The 19,081-nt window shown below is 37.7% G+C and overlaps 1 protein-coding gene across 1 annotated transcript in view; it reads right to left on the bottom strand.

Moving 5' to 3' along the window:
* LOC113142993 (replication protein A 70 kDa DNA-binding subunit-like) overlaps positions 1-19,081 on the bottom strand; it is a 34,294-nt gene that overhangs the window by 4,840 nt on the left and 10,373 nt on the right. Inside the window, exons 10-16 of the mRNA XM_026328403.2 lie at positions 15,771-15,963; positions 12,700-12,836; positions 12,026-12,174; positions 9,890-10,019; positions 3,133-3,309; positions 2,866-2,973; positions 2,632-2,718 (exon numbers count right to left, since the gene is read on the bottom strand). Of these exons, the coding sequence (XP_026184188.1) occupies positions 2,632-2,718; positions 2,866-2,973; positions 3,133-3,309; positions 9,890-10,019; positions 12,026-12,174; positions 12,700-12,836; positions 15,771-15,963 (981 nt within the window). The remainder of the gene's footprint in view (positions 1-2,631; positions 2,719-2,865; positions 2,974-3,132; positions 3,310-9,889; positions 10,020-12,025; positions 12,175-12,699; positions 12,837-15,770; positions 15,964-19,081) is intronic.

Genomic DNA, 19,081 nt, shown 5'->3' with positions numbered 1-19,081 from the left:
TGTTTTAATGCCTGATGTTTTTCAAACATAAACGTTTTCAAAATTTTAGACTCAAAGACATTACAACACCCATTAGGAGACAATTTGCTTCAACAGAGGTGCTTGTCAGATTGTTGAACAGCACATAATTCACATCATTCCAGTTTCTGTAACTTTTCAAAACATGACAGTGAAGTCACTTCATGGAGGAACTGGTCCAGTAGGTGGAGGTGACAAAAGTAGACTGGAAAATAACTTCTCCCCTAAACTGTTAACCTATACTTTTTATGTTTGCAATGCAATGGATGTCTTCCTGGAGGCAGAACAGCCCCCCGATTCAAACAGGATTCGAACCTGGAAACATCTTACTGTGATGAAACGATGCTAACTACTGTACCGCTGCCCCCTCACCTCACTGAACTACTGAGCTATCAGCCTGGATAGCTTATTATTTCTAGTTGACTGCAGAAAACAAAAAACTTTTGGTGATTTGAGTGCACTGGGCTTCTCTGAAGATCAGTAGTTCATCATCTCTTGTCTTGCCTAAAGTCATATAAACTTGAGTTCATAAGAAAGCATAGTTCAAATAACAACTCAAAAAGATGATCCTAAGAATGGTTGTATACATTGTATACTTAGGGTTGTAAGTTATTTCATTACATTGTGCTATTTTTATTGAACACTGTGGTAAGATGTCTGATCTTTGTGTCTCGTGTCACACTCATAAGTCTGTAAGAAATAAGTGAAGGTGATGTAAAAAGGTACTGAACAAGTGAATCACAGCCTCTCTCTCCATCAATGCTTATCTTTTTGATTCATAAGCTCTGAAAACAGTAAACTGAAAATAAATTCTGCATACATTGATAAGTCTTGTGTAGAAGATGTATTTGCTCAGAGCTCATTATCTTGACTTTGTGGAATGCTGACACCATCAATTTTACACAGTGCCTTTTTAAATCAATTCTTATAGTAATAAATGAACTAAAGGTCACTTGCAAATCATAGTCATGATTGTTTAGCTGTATGCACTAATTGTATTAGTAGTTCTGACATTCCTTGAAATGCCGTTTGAACTTCTGCTCTCCCTTACAAAGGTACAGTATTATTGATGTGTGAGATAGATTGTGACAGTGCGATATATTTATTTCAGTTAATTTTTTTTTTAGTCAAGTGGAACTCAATACAACTGTATAAAAAAAGAAGTTGGTCATGCCTGTGCTCCTTCATGCTTTTTCTTTTACTTGAGCAGTAGTAGTGGTAGGATGAAATTTACTGTAAATTGACAGTCAGTGTCATTTTCATACAGTCAACATTTCTCTTCAGTGCAATAAATACCAATGTATGTTAGACTGTATAATATATACAAATATATACAAAGACTGACATGGCAATAGTACACCTAGACTTAGTAATTCCTCGTCAAAAGGTTTTATGCTATATTCCAAACTATGAAGAATGGCTTATGAACTCTGCATAGTACCTTTTGATTTTCTTAAGGTCAGGACACAGTCCATCCACATCCTACATCTCAGTCATTTCACTCAGACTTTTGGTATGTGTCCCCAGTAACAAATTAGCCTCTGAATAATTAAGCTAATTAGGCTTAAACAGACAATAGCTAAATGCTAATTAGTGCCTAATTAAGAGAAATGAATCCACAGCTGCATTTCTGTTATCCAAAGTGCACTGGCTATATAACAGCTCCCTTGTCATCGTGATACTAATTTAAATGATTGTGGATGCATGTTGTGTGACTGATAGTTTGGTGTAATTATACTGCATTTTGCACATCTTGTTTTGAAGCTTTATATCTTTGAGACTGGAATTTAGGAGAAGATAGTAACTGATGCAGCTAAATAATTAAGCCAGCACACTGCAATATATATCATCAGGGGATACTTGATATAAACTGTGAATTCTTCAATTTTCTTCATAGTATTCACTCTTAAGTTTTTAATCAAACAATTGTACATTTTTATGCTACTTACTATTGGAAAGTATCTCTAACACCTCTGCTTGCGACCATCTCATAAGGATTGCTGTCGATCAGTAAATATGTACCAATAATCTGTAAACACTGGATACTTTGTCACCAGACAACTTGACATAGAGAGTGCTACCTGGATATGGCAAAAACAGAATACTGTGTGGTTAATAAATATTGTAATTTCCAATTACAATCATAACAAAAATGCACTGTCATATGAATGAAACCGCTTTAATCCGCACAAAATACTGTATAAACACAGTTTCGGTGTATATACTGTAGCCAGTTTCTACTTTTGGGTTTGACTGTGAAATTGAACCTAAATGAGATCATTTGCTGTTTTCACAATATCAGTTGTTTTTTTTATTCCTGGTTATTCTGAAAGCCAATTTTTCTACACTCATTATTAGTGCAAGGGGGAAATAAAATGCCTCCTGGTGTATTTGTTCACAGCAGCGATAAGACAGCTGTTCATAACAGACATGCACTAGTCAATCAGCGTTGAGTATTTCTGCAAGGCAGAGATCACTGAAAAAACCCTTGCAGCTTGCAGGACAATGATGAGCAGTATTGTGTGTTATTATATTCAGGTCTTTCATTCCCAAGAAAGTAAATTACATTCCATTGTATCAAATCCTGTTGTGCTCCTGTTTATATCTACTTACATTGTACGTCTCCAGCTTGACTCTGTTTTTAAACACGTGGGTTGTGTAGTTGGCTTTCTGGAAAACTTCATCAAATGCAGCTTCGTCCTGAGGAAAACACACACACATACACACACACACACACAATAAATACAAACTGTATATACAGATAATTTTCTTTCTGAATGTGAACAAAGTGAACAAATGAGCTTAAGCAGAAATGTGTGTTGCTGTGTATGTGCATCTGTGTCTCACTGTGTCTCTGAGTTGTCCCAGTGTTTCTGCACTTTGACCTAACAGGACCTCAGCTGTCTCATGGAAACATGTCACCCACTGGTTATCCCCGAAGTCTGCTAAGTTGGCCTGGAAGTCAGACAGAGATGATGAAGAGATTATTTGTATATGTATGCTTGAGTGTGCGTATGTGTCATTACAGAGTTTACAATAGTATTCAAAGTCAGCATGACTGTATGAATGGCAAGAAGGCATCAATGATGTGCACAGTCCGCACTTTGCACTTACCGAAAGCAGGAGCCTGTATTTAAAGTTAGGGAACTCTCTGTTACACTTCTCACAGCGGTAAAATCCGTTCTGTTGGTCTATTAACTTCTTGTAGCAGTCTGCAGATGGACAGGCCTGATACAGACAATTCTCTTTACGAATATACAGCACTGTTGCCACACAGCTGAAATAGTCTGCCTGAAAAGAGAGGAAAAAAAAAAAGAAGAAGAAATCTAATTATGGGGCTAGAGCTGCGAGATCAATAAACCTACCAAATCACATCAAACTGCTGCAATTTGAACATCTAAGAGCCTGCAGTTAATTTGCAGGTGCTGCCCTCTTACACAATATTGTGCTGAGGAGAATTCTAACCTGCAAATCAAATTATACAGTGAAATTTTCTTCCAAATCTAATGAACCCTAAACACTGTCATTTCATTACAGGAAATGATTGTGCCACATTTTGTGTATTTTACTTTACATGTAGTGAAACCTATTTGCTCTGGCATAAATAATGTGAAAGTGGCTTCCTGGTTAAATGTCGTGCCACCTTGTCATGACCAGACAGATTCCAAGGGCACTGCATTTAAGTTTTTACTTTTATAACAGTAACAGTAACAATGAAATCACTCCTGGTGGAGCTGGAAGAAGACAAGCAGTGTGATTCACCCGCTAAATTTAGACTAGGCAACAAAAACATAATTCACTAGCAATGTGGTACATTGACAGAACATGCAGGTGGAGGTGGAAAGAGTAGTTCCCCTGTTTACCTGGTAGCACTTATATGAAAATGTTGATAGAATGAAGAATGAATAAAAACATAAAGATAACTGTAGTTGTCTGTCACTTGTTTTGTTTCATTTAAGTTTCAGAACATTTCAATTCCTATTTTGAGTCTTGAGTAAAACTGTTGCAAACAAGGTTTCAGCTACATTTTCAAAGTGACAAAAATATACTGCATCAACAATTAAATCATACACAAGAAACAGTTTCTCAATTCAGACTGTATTTTAGGTGTTAAGTGTTTTAGGTCAATTGTAACATTTATGAAGGAAAAAAAAAAAGTTTACTGTTTACATTAAAACAAAATGCCATTTTTCTTGAGTTGGCACTTTGTGAAAACATTTTAAAATGATTAGTAGATTCAGCAGAACTTTGCTGAAAGTCTGAAAAAGCAGTGAAAGTGGCTCCTTTGTCAGTACACCATTACATTGCCAGGATATAAATAGGTGTAATGTTACAGACTAAAAAAAAATGTCTGCTGGGAGAAGAGGTTTGAGCATTGCAAAGACTGCTGGTATGTTTTTCAAAAGCAGCAATTTTAAAAGGTGTACAATGAACGGGATGGAACACAACATGTCATCAAAGTATTTCTTATAAAGGAGGCTGCCTCTTAGTAGATGAAAAAGATGCCAAGTGGCTCAGGCCCTAAGAAGACAATGAGCAATCACCAGTCTGCAGTCTGAATACACTGGTGGGGTTCGATGAACAACTTTAGAAGACAAAATGCTTCAAAGTGTTTCCAGTTGGGGTAGAACTATATATTACTTGAGAGGGTAGCTATTCTGTCCACCATAAACCAAAATACCGAATGTTTGAATTAGGCTAACAAACCTTAGTAAAAGACTGTATGATAACTTAAAAAACACTGCATGCACCATTTCAATAGCATCATCACAGCAGCTGAGTATAGCGGAAATCGCAGCATACATGGTAACATCTATAGATGTTATCGTCGTCCATTCATGCCCATAATAGGTATCTATATAATGCTCCCACTTGTGCAGAAAGTGTGCAAGAATGATTAAAAGCTAATTAATATGCACTGATCTGGCATTCATAATGCTACAATATCAGTCATACTAAACAACTCCCTGTTCTCAGCCAAATGGTAGCAGTATTTTAAGTTTTAATGTCATAAAACTAAAGTCCAGTGATAGAGTGAGAAAAGACAGGCCAGAGACAAGGAAGAACAAAATTGCTGCTTCCAGTGCAGCAGGACACCCGTCAACAGTTTTAAGAACCCAAAGATGCTTAGGGTCAAAAGACAAACATTAAATAAAATAAAAATAAACGCAGATCAAACTTGGCATCATCAGATGCCAAACTGCTGCCAATGAGTCAGTCCAGCTGGTAGATGCATGCTGTTTACAGATCTCTATTTGACTTCCAAACAATCTTGGAACAGTTTAAAAAGAGTGCAGGGGGAATTTGAGAATTCTATGCATAATGGATGCAAGATGAGACGAATCCCTCTCCCTCGCTAATACATAAATTCTGCTAATGTGTGTAGACACACACACACACACACACACACACACACACACATAATCTTTGAGAGGACACTCACTGATGCACTGATGCATTCCCCAGCCCCTCAGACTTTAACTGCCTAAACTCAAACCTTAACTAAACCCAATTCAGTCCTTGACTGTAAACCAAGTCTCACTATAAAACACACATAACTGACATGCATGGTTATATAAAGACCCAAACTTACATATGAACCAAACTTTAAGTTATGAATTTAAAGTGTACACAGTCAAGCAGAATTTAAAATGCAACGATGCTGCAGTAATTTAAACAGATATTAACACCTTAGGCAGCAGAATTCACACTGGCAAAATCAACAACTAAAACTGAAAGAAATGCTAATTCTGGGGGGAAAGGCTATTCTCTCATCGTGTGGAGAAGCACAGCATTCCATTTCCATAAATATAAATATAAAGAATCCACACAGTAGATGAACTTTGTCACATTTAGAAGAGCTATGCATGTTTACATGCCGACATGCAAATACATGGAAATAGACACACAAGTTAAAGCACAAAGCAACAAAAACGATGTACATGCAAATGTAAGAAACCACAGAAAAATCCTTTTTCCTAGCATCACCAGAGGGTATTTCTTCTCTCGGGAGAGCAGGCCTTAAACAAGATGTTGGAATTACAGCCAGAATTTAAAATGAAATGCTTTAAAATGCATTCTAAACAACAACTACAAGCAAGAGCTGGGCCAGGCTCATTACTAATGTTGGCCTAAATGAGTCTATCAAAGACTCTCTCTAGGATACTGGCCAAATTCACACACACTGACTGAGCTTTGCTGTTCCTTCATTACACAGCCCACTCTTTTTGTACAGTGCTCAATAAGAGCAATGAATGTGAAAAGGCCAGTGTGTTCCCTGAATTCCCTAAGAGATGGTTGATGTGGACCCGTGTCCTCATGACCTCTACAGATACTGTCAGTCAGACTTAGAGCTGTCTGACACTTTCTTCCCGGTAGCAAACACTGACTCACAACCTCATAATCTGTCCACCCATCCATCTACCCAGTACCCAGGCCACACAGCAAGAACCCCTCTGAAACACTTACTAAGAAGGTTTTTTTAATTAGGAGAAATTCTCCCGTTAGCAACAGCCCTCTCCTCCTCAACACTCCCCTCCCATGATTCCTCCTGCATGCCTGCCTCATCACATTTTGCAGACTTGAGCAGACTGGAGCACTGGAAGGATGGAGAGGTGGGAAGTTGGTAGGAGGGTGGGTGTGGTGGAAACAAGAGAAAAGGAAGCTTTGGGGCCTTGATGATGGCTCATGATGCTGGGAGATGCTACTGAGAATGAGAGGATAGAGGTCAGGAAGATCTGGAACATATCAATCCCATAATAACTAGACCACTCTAAATAAATCCCCCTGAATTTGCCATCATTCCTTCATCTGTATTTTGTCTCTCCCTCTGTGGTTTTTCTCGCCCTCTGTATTCCAGTGTGCACACAGAAGCCTTGGGGCAAAGTCTTAACCTTAAGCACACTGACGACAACCTAGAAGCAGTGTGGCAAACTTCACTCACAAAAACCAGATACACAAAAATACAAAAATTACATAAATGTGCACAGACGTACCTAAAGATTCATACACATGCACACATAAATACACACCCGCCCCCCCGACACTCTGAAAATAGTTTTCATTCTTATCACACCAAATCCCTGTGTCACCTTCTGGCACCTAAACCCAATTAAATTTTGTGTGTAGAAGGGCAACCAAGTGAAAATCTACTTCACATAATTGACATGGCTGCACATGCCAACTTTAATGCTTGTCCCAATACCCCAACCCACACACGCACACACACACTAATTAGAAATGGTTAGTACACTTACATCTACACACACGTCACAGTCTTGCACATACATGGAGGCAAACAGGTAGAATGTCAAATTAGATTCCTTTAAACTATAAGCTTTGATTTGGTTTTCATTATTATAGCCAAAGCTGCAGCCTCAGAGTATGTGATAGAAAACCTCCTTAAAGTCGATAAATTACAGAAACAGCTGGGGGTACACAAGGCAGACAAAATTCAAGAAGACAGAGAAAATAAGGAAATGGAGGTTTAAAAAAAAAAAAAAAAAAAAATCTGAAAACAGGTACAAACTATCCAAGCTTGAATTATTTACACATTCTCACCTTTCAACTCTTTTCCTCAGATCTGTCAGTTAACCATTCCCATTTGTATCCTATAGTCCTTGTCACTTTTCTCTATTAGTCGCCACCAGACTATTTACACCTTATCCCCACTCTTTTTTTTCCTTTTACCGATGTCCTTATTACTTTTCACATTTCAAGGCAGTTTTGTAAGTCACAAGAAGTTTAAGTAGCTCTGCCTTGCTTTTCTACCCATCTTACTCTCCCATGTTCTTAGTTGAGCTACTTCCCTTCCGGTAATGTTATGCCCTATAGGCTTCCTCCACGTCCAACACATAATTAGAAATTTTTATTAGAAGCAACACTGATCTTGAAGCTGCCTGTAAGTAGCTTCTAATTAAATGTGAGGTTTGAGGGTGACTAGTTGGAGATAAAGCCAATAAATTTGATATATATTTTCTGAGTGGTACACACTGCTTACATACACTCTACTTATAGTTCAAAGCATGATAATTCTGTGCAATGACGCTTCTTAAAACAGCACATGGTTCAATTTGAATGTTGTCACATGCTGCTCCAACCGCACAAAGCAACTCATTCGGGATTGCTAATATATAAGCATTACTATCTCCCTCAAACAGCTAAAACGAGAACCATGACTATGATCCATGAAGTCATAGCAAGAAACACCCTAGAGCTGCTCGATTTACAATGAATGGAAGACTGACTGTGGATTCCTGTTTGTTTAAACACTTAATTCAAATGAGACTGGAAAGAAAACTGTTTAAAAATTCACTAAATTTTCTTTGAACAAACCTGACATTGTTCAAAGAATATCATCTTTGATAGTTTAAATAAGAGGCCATCAGTATATTGATTGATAAGCAAAACAACAATAAATAATTAAATAATTCAAAATAAGGATATTCAACATTTAAAGTATTATGGTCCTGTAATGTTTAGCAGAAGTATTTTTTGCATACTTCAACTTCTGCTTTGTACTTTTTCCAACATGCATTTTGTCTTGTTAAATGGGAAATTAAGTTGTGGGTTATAGTTAGATAAAAATTAAGATACAGTGAGTGTAGTAAACTGTATCTTGTGAAAAGTGAAAGAAGTCATAAAAATGCAGGAGTGAAGCTCTGGACATCAAAGTCACTCAGCAGGATGGATCTGTCCCTGTGTGACTGCAAAACCTTGGTGCAGAAAACTGAAGCTCTAACTCTTTGATTTTCAGGCACTGACACCAAAACCTGGTGTTTACTGTGCTTGTCTAACAACATTAAAAGATGTTCTGCTATCAAATTTTGTTGTATTGTAGCTAAGCTGATGTTGTAGTGGTTTCTTTCATTCCTCTTCAAACAGTAGCCAGCTGCCCAAGTGAGAGAAGGATTTTCTGACTCACACATCAATCTGCTTCCTGCTGAAGTTTTCAGGAAGGACCAGCTTAAAGACGCACCAACTATAAAATGGCAACACAAATAATATTTGATTTTGCTGTTACACAACTTGTGGCTTATCTGATTTACTGAGCTTCCACCATTATATGACTCAAATGCAGGAGAACAAATCTAATCAAACCCCAAACTCGAAAATGTATATTCAAGGTATACACAACAATAAAGACATTTCAAGTACAAGTATTATTGTCACAATGGCTTGTAGTTCTCATTCTGGTCCATTACTGTGGGTGCACTGAATCATGCAAATGAATCTACAACCAAAGGCAATGAAACAGAAATACTGTATATGCAATATGTATATTCAGTAAAATGTAGACATAAAACCTTAGTTTATGTTCTTATTGTCTACAATTTTCCACTTACTTAGTTTTCAAGTTATTATTATTACTTCAAGTAATAGTCCATTCATTCCACATTAATATGACTCCATGACTACATCTGGCTTTGGAACAGCCTACTGAGGTGAATTACAGATTAAACATAAAATGAATTACTATCAACTATTTAAAAAAAAAAAAAATTCAAACAATTCCAGTTTCTCACCTGTGATGATTTGCAGCGTTTCCTCTGTTGAATATCATTAACACATAACTATTTTGGGGATTTTTGACAGATTGGAGTGTGGGAAATTGTTACAGGCATTAAGAAGACATTACTAAAATATATTTTATGATAACTCACTTTCCTCTAACAGTGTCTAACCACAAACGTAATAACGGTATCATTTCCCCTGGTTTTACAATTTCTGAAATAACACTTTAAAGAGACACTTTTCTGTCTCTTTTAAATTTCTGCATGCTTAAGACTGTCCTCTTTTATTAGATGAATTCTCTGCTATGTGGTTGCGTGAAGCTTTTATAAGTATGTATGCAAGCATGTGTGCACTGCACCTTTTCTCCATGTCCCAAGTGTTCATTCTTAACGTCACTCAGTGTTTTCCAGTTCATCTTTGCTCCGCTGCCCACTGACTTCTTTTCTGTGAGGGATTGGCTGTCGACTGCATAGCCTTTGTGGTCATACCTAGATGTTGAAACACACAGCACGCATGTATAAACATATGTATGCACAAACATGCTTGAACAGCAAGACAAACACACATGTATTCCATACAAGTGAAGTATGACATGCATAATTTAGAGTGTAGGGAGACTGAGAAACAAGAAGGAGGTTAAAATGAAAAACAGAGTGTACTTGAGAACATGACTAATGATCCCTGAATACTGAGGTGATTAAACTACAGACGATACACCATTAATATTAGCCATCTGTGAACAAATGCAGCTATGAATTCATCACTTTGTAGGAAAAGGGTATGAAAGCAAGTGCGTTTGTTTACATGTGTGTTACAATAACTTGTATTACACACAGCACTGTAACAGCAATTATCCAAAGACTGCTATGACATGCTCTGACTACATGTCTCTCTTAATCCCTTATCTGATGTTTAGAGCATCTGCTTCCTGGAATCTTGTTTAACTAACATACAGCTGTCAGTCACGGACAAATGCAGCCTCCTACTTTATATTTTTGGCCATACACACAGTTTCTTCCCTGAGAAAAAAAGAAAAACAAAACTGGTCCATTTTTCATCTTGTCGACCTACTCCATTAATTTTTTTAATTTACCTTTTTAATATTCTCTTTAAATACTTAATGCATCAGTATGAGCCCTGCTCTGTATTCTAGCTGAGCAGAAGAATCTAATCAAGGAATCATCCAAATTCATCAGTTTCCTTCAATTATGCAAGCAAGCCAGGTCAGAACAAACCCACAAAGCACAACATCGCCACAGGAACTCTAGTCAGAAAGACACGCTTTGTGTTCGTAAAGCACAGATCTAAATGTTAAAGAGGAGTGGAAAACACAAACACTCCTTGAATAACATCAACTGGCATTTGTTTGCTGTTGTCAGCATGTAAACTGGTGAGAGGACCAAACAGCAGCACAGATCTGAGCAAAAAACCAGGGATTAGAGCGAAATAGAAGGGAGAATGAACGGAAATAGGGATGCTGTTTTTTTTTTTAGTTATTTCATCCTTCAAATGTAAAGATGAGATGGTGTATTGACCAGAGACTAATAAGACCAAGGAAGCTGGAGCAATGAGGCCTGCCCCTCCTTTCCCCCTCTTTTGCTTGTGTCATGTTCCACTATAGTTGTGAGGACATAATGCATTTCCTAGACCCTACCCATCATAACTAAATGCCTAACCCTAACCCTTACCCTAACGTAACCTAACCTAAACTAAACCTCACCCTAACCCTAAAACCAAGTCTTAACCCCTGTTTGATGCTATTTGGAAAGAATAGCTTTCGGAGCAGCACACGGGTAATCATATTCACGCTAAAGCACTGCTACATATGCATACAGAAAAGGAAAAAAAAAAACATTTATATTTCAGAAGTGGCCAGACTTAATGAGTGAATGGGTCAAAATTCAAAGTCCCTCCAAAGGAACAGCAAACAGCAATACAGTTTCATGCAGCTCACCATGTGCACATCTTTCTGTGCATGTATTGTAGCATTTCAGAGATAGAACCCAGAAATATCTTTTGCTTTTCTGCCTATCCCTTCCATTCATTCCTGTCTAGATCGTGCCTTCAGCTCTGCTGGGAGTGAAAAGGTACATGCCACCAGTCTCTCAATATGTGATCATTAATGTTTTGCATTAACATTTATCCATCTATATGTATGTGTGTGTGTACACCCAGTTGGCAGTTTATTAGGTACTTCTACCTAAAACTATTTGCATTTTGAAAGGGTTTGAACAAACCTGAACATTATTACCTTCATGAAGGAGAATTTACTGCAGGATCATCTGATTAGACTACATTGGACTTAGGTAGGTATATATTTACATATATAAAAATTACAACAAAACAACAACAAAAGATATAAATTCTATTTGTAGACTTTGTTGACACATTTTGTGTTTTGTGCAATTCTTGTGGCAAATGTCCATAAGCACCGTATAAGCCAGACTGACCACACTATATGGGCAATTTTATGTTTAAACAGTGTGTGACTCACCAGGCCCTCAGTCTAAAGGCCTCAGGAATGTCTGGGTTGATCATAATTGTTGAGCTGAACAAAGCAGAGAGAGATCTGCCCCCAAAATCAGACAAGCGAGCTCCTTTGATGGCGACCACTGGCTGCGCAGAGCCATCAAACTTCTCTGCCTGGAGAGAAAAAGGGAAAAAAAAAACAGTAATTAAACAGAGAAAGATGGGAAACAAGAGACAGTAGAAGTTGTTGTATTTTTGTCTCTTATATGTTCAGTCTGTGTCTGCAGTTTGGAGAGACAACTGGACAACCTACAAGTTAATTTCAAAGTCATTTTTGGATTTTGGCAAAGAGGAGGGATTAGCTCTTGCAGATTGAATGAGCTTAGAGAAGAATAGTGCCATTTCATGCACATTCAAGAGTTATTTAGCCTTTCGTCTCAAATCAGGGACTCGGGTCCACAACACTCTTGAAGGTCACAGTGATGATTTGACCAATACACATTTTACAGCCAATTTTACACCCATCAAACTGCTTTGCAGGCGAAAGCACACACAGAGATATGTTACACGTGCTGAAACATAAGTACATGCATGGACATCTTCACGGAAACACAGTTACATTACATTCTGCTCAACATGTTTTTAAGTTATACTACAAATCTATCATGAGCAAGGAAAGAGCGAGAGAATAGTTATTACCTCCTCTCCCCACAGTGTGACTGTCACCACTTTGCCTGTTGTGTCTATTAGGTTGAGGGCCCTCTTTGAGACTTCTCTGCTGGTCTTAGTGGTGATACGGGATACATCCTCTGCACTCTTACACACTCCAATTACATCTACAGGCAAAGACAATCATTTTACACCTCCATCTATGTTCCCTTATAAATAAAAATAGACAAATATACAAAGAAACCAAGAATTAAGAAAAAGAAAGCAATTGTGTGTTATGTGAAAAGTCTCGACATATTTGATATTGATTAGGAATTTATTTTTCATGTAAAGTACTTTTGTCAACTGGATCTTGTTTTTAAAGTGCTATAGAAATAAATTTTATTTGATAAAACGTGTAAAAATGTCCCCTGGACATTCTCTATATAATGTGAAGTGATATCTCATCATGAGCAGTAAAGAACCAGCCCAGCTGAGCTGACACCCCTCAGATATTGCCAAGTCAAAGCAGACTGATAAATGTCATATCCAGCTAGGCTAACACCTAGGCTCAAATTCCAATTCACAACAAAAACACTCATTCCTCATTCATGCTTAAGGCCTAAACAGTTCAGTCAGGATTATTGCACTGAGAAACAGTTACTGCTGGGCTCTAAGGTAAATAGCCTGAACTACTATGGCTAACTGAAAACTAAATCAGAAAAAGTCCACTTAATTTATGAAGCACTTATTCTGCAACTAATATGACTGTCACAAGGAAACAAAGGAACATTAAAATCAAGAAATAGTGCAAAAAGACAGACAATGCATATCAGTGCTACAACACAAGGTTAGTTACACTGTAAATACAATTTTAATTTAATGCAATGAACATGTAACATATAAATTGAAAAAACATTTAACAAATTCCGTAACGTGATGACCATTAATGATCTAAATGTGCAGATTTTCTTATTAAGTTGACTTGCGCAAACACGGGCACACAGCACTACAAGTGGTCAAAAACTCCGCAGGGCACCTTTAAATGCCTTAACCTAATTGATCATATTTCTGGTGCTTTATTTTCTGTCAATCACCTCATGGTGTCAGGGGGACTAGTGCCCATGCATTAAATACAATTACTGGACAGATTTCTAACATTTTCTGAAGTTCATCCTCCTGTCTGATACCTCTGCTAACCTTTTTCTAAACTCTCCCCCCTCCCCCCCTCCTCCTCCACCGCTTTCTGTCTGTACTCTCCCAGCCCTCCTTAATTCCATTATGACTGAGACGATGTCATCCACCTCTGAACTCCATTATCACCACAGGAACAGGCTGACAGTTCTCATTACCATGTTATAATCCCCTGTTTAACAAAGGAGCAGAGAGAGAGGGAGTGTAGAGAGAGTGAAAGGAGAGACAACAGCTGACACACAGGACATGTAACGCTGCCCCTCTGCGACCAACGCAAACAAACTCCTCCACGTAAACCGCTCAGCGCATTGTTAATATTTTACACTAATGTAATTATGCAAGATTATTGCTCAGAAGGTAAACCCACATGAATCTTCAGATCAGTAGAATACATTATGCTGTTTATGTTTCTTTATGACCATTAATTTATTCTTTAATATGGCAGGTCCAACAATTGAAATAATAAATAACTCTGCAGCTATCCAGTAGCTGCAGTATGTCCTGCTGATTTATAGGCATGTTTATTCTATGACCAGATAGTTCCAGATTTAAGTAAATTTTAATTTTAATCTATCTCCCTTTAGTTTAGGTTCTTGTACATATACAGTACTTAGTTATCAAAGAAATTAGCATGTAGGTACTGACACATGATTCGTACTGAACCTTTCACTGATTACCCTGTTCATGTGTAATACAATCAAAGGTCTAAAAACAAATTCTCATCATGACGTCCCAATTTACTGAGGTTTTCTTTGAATTTTACTAACAGATATTTGCACACAAACGTATAGCATTCTTTAGTTATTGTTAGTTGTTAGTAAATTCTCACACTTCAACAGTCTTTATACACTTCTGTCAAATATATTCCTCTGTTGTACCTGACAGTAAAACATCACCTATTGTAAGATGTAATAATGTCCAATCTAATTGCTTTATGACTGTCACGTCTACCTAACCACCAGAATGTAACTTCATGTCAGAATACTATTTCTGTCATAGTACATTCTGGGTCAAAATTATAGTACATAGTTATTCTGATGACATGTCATTAACAGTTGTACTTTTAATATTTTCTGTTTCAGGACAGGTCCTCCACTAGTTTTGTTTCTGACAACAGTTGAGGCTCCTTTCTTCACCTAACTGGAACACTACACTTGCTGCTGTTGGTCTTCTGATCTTCACAGCAGATGTATTGTACATGACAGCTTTTCAGGGATGTGGTAAAATCTTTCAACTATCCACAAAAATAATCTTGTAAATAAATCTGAAGGAAAAAAAAAAAAAAATGCAGAATCTCACTTCATCTTCTACCTTTAACACATCATTTTACCAGTTGTTGACGAGCTAGTTTGATAGAGACCTGCTGGGATCAGTTGATTATTATGTTTGAGCCTTGATTGCATCTTGTGAGTTGTAGTCTGGGTTTGTCTTGAGCCTCCACACCTCCTACATTTGCCTTTTTCTTCAATTGTCATTGGTATCTGCTCCATCACTGTTAGGCTGTTGTTTTATAAAAATCCTTAAAATTGATCTGATGTGAGGCATTCAGTAGGACCTAGGTGGTTGATGAGTGTCATAATCAAAGAAAGCTTATAAATAAAATCAAAAATGAAGTTCTGTTTTAGGTGGAACACAATAGCCGGCCTATTTGATTTCTTTAAATTGCACATATTTAGAATAATGTTGGTTGCCCACAAGAAAGGCCATGACAAAGAAATGTTTTTATAAGGATCACATCCATATTATCAGGTATGGACTCTTAATTTAATAGCCTTGTTTTCCTGTTTGAGTTATCTTTTTTATAACACTATATGTATGATGCCTTGGATTTGTTGACTTTCTGATCCAAAATAAAAAAAGACAATATAAAAAAAGGTGCAAAGTGCAAATGTATAAATAAAGTCTCACTGATAAACTTCCTGTCTTACCAATGATGGCATCCTTGTCCCTGTTCTCCAGCTCTGCGATGGGCACAAAGTCACAATGCATTGTGGGGATACCCTGGCTGTCACCACACGGCACAACAGATGAATGAGCATGTAGGGTCATCTCATAGTCATTCTTCAGTGTGGAAAACTGTTTGTTAGCCACCTTCAGTGTAGCTTTGGAGATGTAGTACACCTACACAAAATGGGTGAAAAAGGTGTGCAAGTATTATAAAATTAGATCTGTTCAAACTAGTTATTTCCTATGAATTTAAAGCAGCTGTGACTGATAGAAGTGGGTGACCACTTTATCGATCTTGCCAAGGAAATTATTACAAGTCAGCTTCTGTTCCATCAAAATCTTAGAAAGAATGGAAAAAACCTTCAGGTCCAACTAAGATGTGGTGTCATATCAGCCCCATCACTCCTCTAATTCACCAGAAAATAAGAACCAGCTAAGAGAGTGTGCTAAACATTACAATTTAAACTCAATCTGTAAGGCACACTTCTCCATTTACTCAGCCAACTCTCAAATTTCCACTCTCTCTCTCTCTGTCTCTATGGCTTTTCTCTTTCCCTTCCCTCCTCCCTCCCTCCCTCTCTGATTTACCCCACACAGAGATATGAGCATGAAACTAATGTGATAAGCTTTCCGGCCACTCAGTCAGTCACACCCACTTACTGTTCTGTCAATACTCAGATCACGAAGGGAAGACAGATTCATTCCTTCATTTATCTTTGGAGGGCAGAAGGCACAAATTGGATCTGGAGCTGTGCTGGGAGTCACTGCCAGTGGCTGATACCTGAACCAGTGTGACTAGCGAAATGGTGGCTGGGGTTAATTGAGTTATTAGGTTCTGTGGGCCACACTGAGTTGGGCAAGAGCTTTAGCATATGTTATAGCTGGCTGTAATTGCACATATATGTGGGAACATGCAAAGAGCATGTTCTGGGTGTTCAGACAGAGCACCACTCACTTTAGCAAAACAATGCAGTCTAATAAGACCATCTCTCTTCCATAAACACAAGAATGCTTGTTATTCTTTCAGCTGACTCCTGAGACTGGTGCCAATTCTTTCTAGGTTAAAAATAAAACAAAACACTGCTATCACTCACTGTCTGTCATGACACATTTGTATAGCCCTTCGTATATTTGACTAATCACTTGTCTATTATTGGTGCTTTTTTCACTTTAACCACTTACATGCAATATATACTTACTACTTGACTTCCCATAAATAAAAACATAGTACATATATGTGTTCTCAATTGTATTAATAAATAATTCCTAAATATTAATCCTTACAAATTCTGTCAGTGTACATTATGTAGCAGTAAAAAATGTAGGCAATACATTTCTTACTAAGGGACAGTAAAACAGATGCTTGAGGACACAAGGTCTTGAACCAGGGCCCTCTGGTTGAGAGATAATCCAATAACAAATACTGCCACCCAGACCAGCTGGTTTGGCTAGTATTCCAGTACAGTCCTAACTGTAGAAAATGCAGAAAAATATGTTCTGATTTTTTTTAGGTCTACCCAAATACAACATTTACATGTCCATATGCATGTTGATGAGTTATTGGTCATTAATCAGTCCCACTCAAAACTCCAACTGTACACACATGCACTCACATAACTGAGTTCAAAAAAGTTAATTGTTTTATGTGAACTCTTGCTTGTGTGCAACCAGGTTGTAACCTGCTTTACAAGACCGCATGCATAAGAAAAAAAGACCACAGAGCAAAAACACAACAGAGCAAGTAGATAAAAGATAAAGAAAATAAAATATCATTACACTCAGCAATGCAGTCTTATATGTAAACTAAAACTAAAATAGTCTCTAAAATCTGAGAAAGTACATTTTTTTAAAGATTTTTTGGTAGCTTGTCCCTTTATTGGAGAGTTGGTAATGGAGAGGTTGATGGGGAAACAATGGGAGAGTGAGGGGCATGATGTGCGACAAAGGTTCTCAACTGAATTAGGGCACTGGCGCTGCAGTTTAATGGCATGCACCATAACCATTTGCTGCCAAGTCACTCTCGAAGTCAGTCTCTTTCCACTGCAACATTGGACAATTTTATACAATTCAGACAGGTCTGCTGTGAGGAAGGGCTCAACTCTGTTGTCCACTCTGACACAAGCTCCTTGTGTGCCTACACGATATGCTCAGGTCACCCGAAATTACTGCAGTTTTGCACATAAAAGTCAAGAAAATAGATTTGGAGCATAGACATGCTTTGCATTTACATGCATATAGAACAAGCACTGGATTTATTAAATTAGGAGCATATTTGTGCTGTCAGATGCACACAAGGAAACAAGAAAAATGTGGCTGAATCACGCTCTGAATAGACACATGGTCTTACTGAGGTGTGACTGTTTTATTTGGACGATATCTTCTTTGGACGCGAGTAAACACGTGGACACCAGGATAAAGACTTAATTAGCTCACTCTGACCGGTAAAACTTCATATTAGCTTTGGAATAAACTTTCACCTAAGAATGTATTTTTGCAGCGTAAGAACTGCTGAGTCACAGTCTATGAAGGGACTGTTATTGTGGCGAACAATAACTTTCTTAAACATATATGCAAGTACTGTGTGAAGAGAGATAACAATCAAAGCATATTCTTTAATACTGTATCTTACAGGAATACTTTATTCAAAACTTAGAATCCCTGTGTGAAGTGCTTACGCCCTGAAGTCTGAAATGCTGTAAGAAAAACTTTATACATGCAGCCTCCGTGGGGAAAACAATCTCCAAGACTGGCAGGCATTTCTGATAGAATGAAGATAACGTGACACTTTAACAGCAGCAAGACAGTATCAAAATATCAGATTTGAAGTTTTCTCAAACCACAGCCAGATTCATATTGTCAGATTTATATTACCAGCCTCATATATCCACCCAAATGCACAATATGTCTCAAACATATATATTTCAGTAAATATGACTTAATAAATCCCTTCCACAAAATCCTCTAATACTTGCCTGAAGCTTGTTCACTGTCCAGAAGGGGGTTTATTAGGCACTATTTTATCAATGATACATTTATGTAGTGAAGGACGACATGCGGATAGTTGGTGTGGGTGTGGAGGATACAGAGGATAGGGTTAAATGGAGGCAGATGACTCGCTGTGGTGACCCCTGAAGGGAGCAGCCGAAAGGAAAGGAAGACATTTGTTTGAGGTGCTATGCTCATATAGAAATGGATACCTCTGACTGAGGCTTACCCTGCAAGTATTTTGTGAATTTATTCTAGCCTTTAGAATAATGCTCTACTGTTGTCAAAATGAGTCTTAAGTTACTTT

This window comes from Mastacembelus armatus, chromosome 14, assembly GCF_900324485.2.
Source record: "Mastacembelus armatus chromosome 14, fMasArm1.2, whole genome shotgun sequence".
Classification (NCBI taxonomy): Eukaryota; Metazoa; Chordata; class Actinopteri; order Synbranchiformes; family Mastacembelidae; genus Mastacembelus; species Mastacembelus armatus.
The sequence above is the reverse complement of the archived record's forward strand: the minus strand, read 5'-3'. Positions and strand labels throughout refer to the sequence as shown.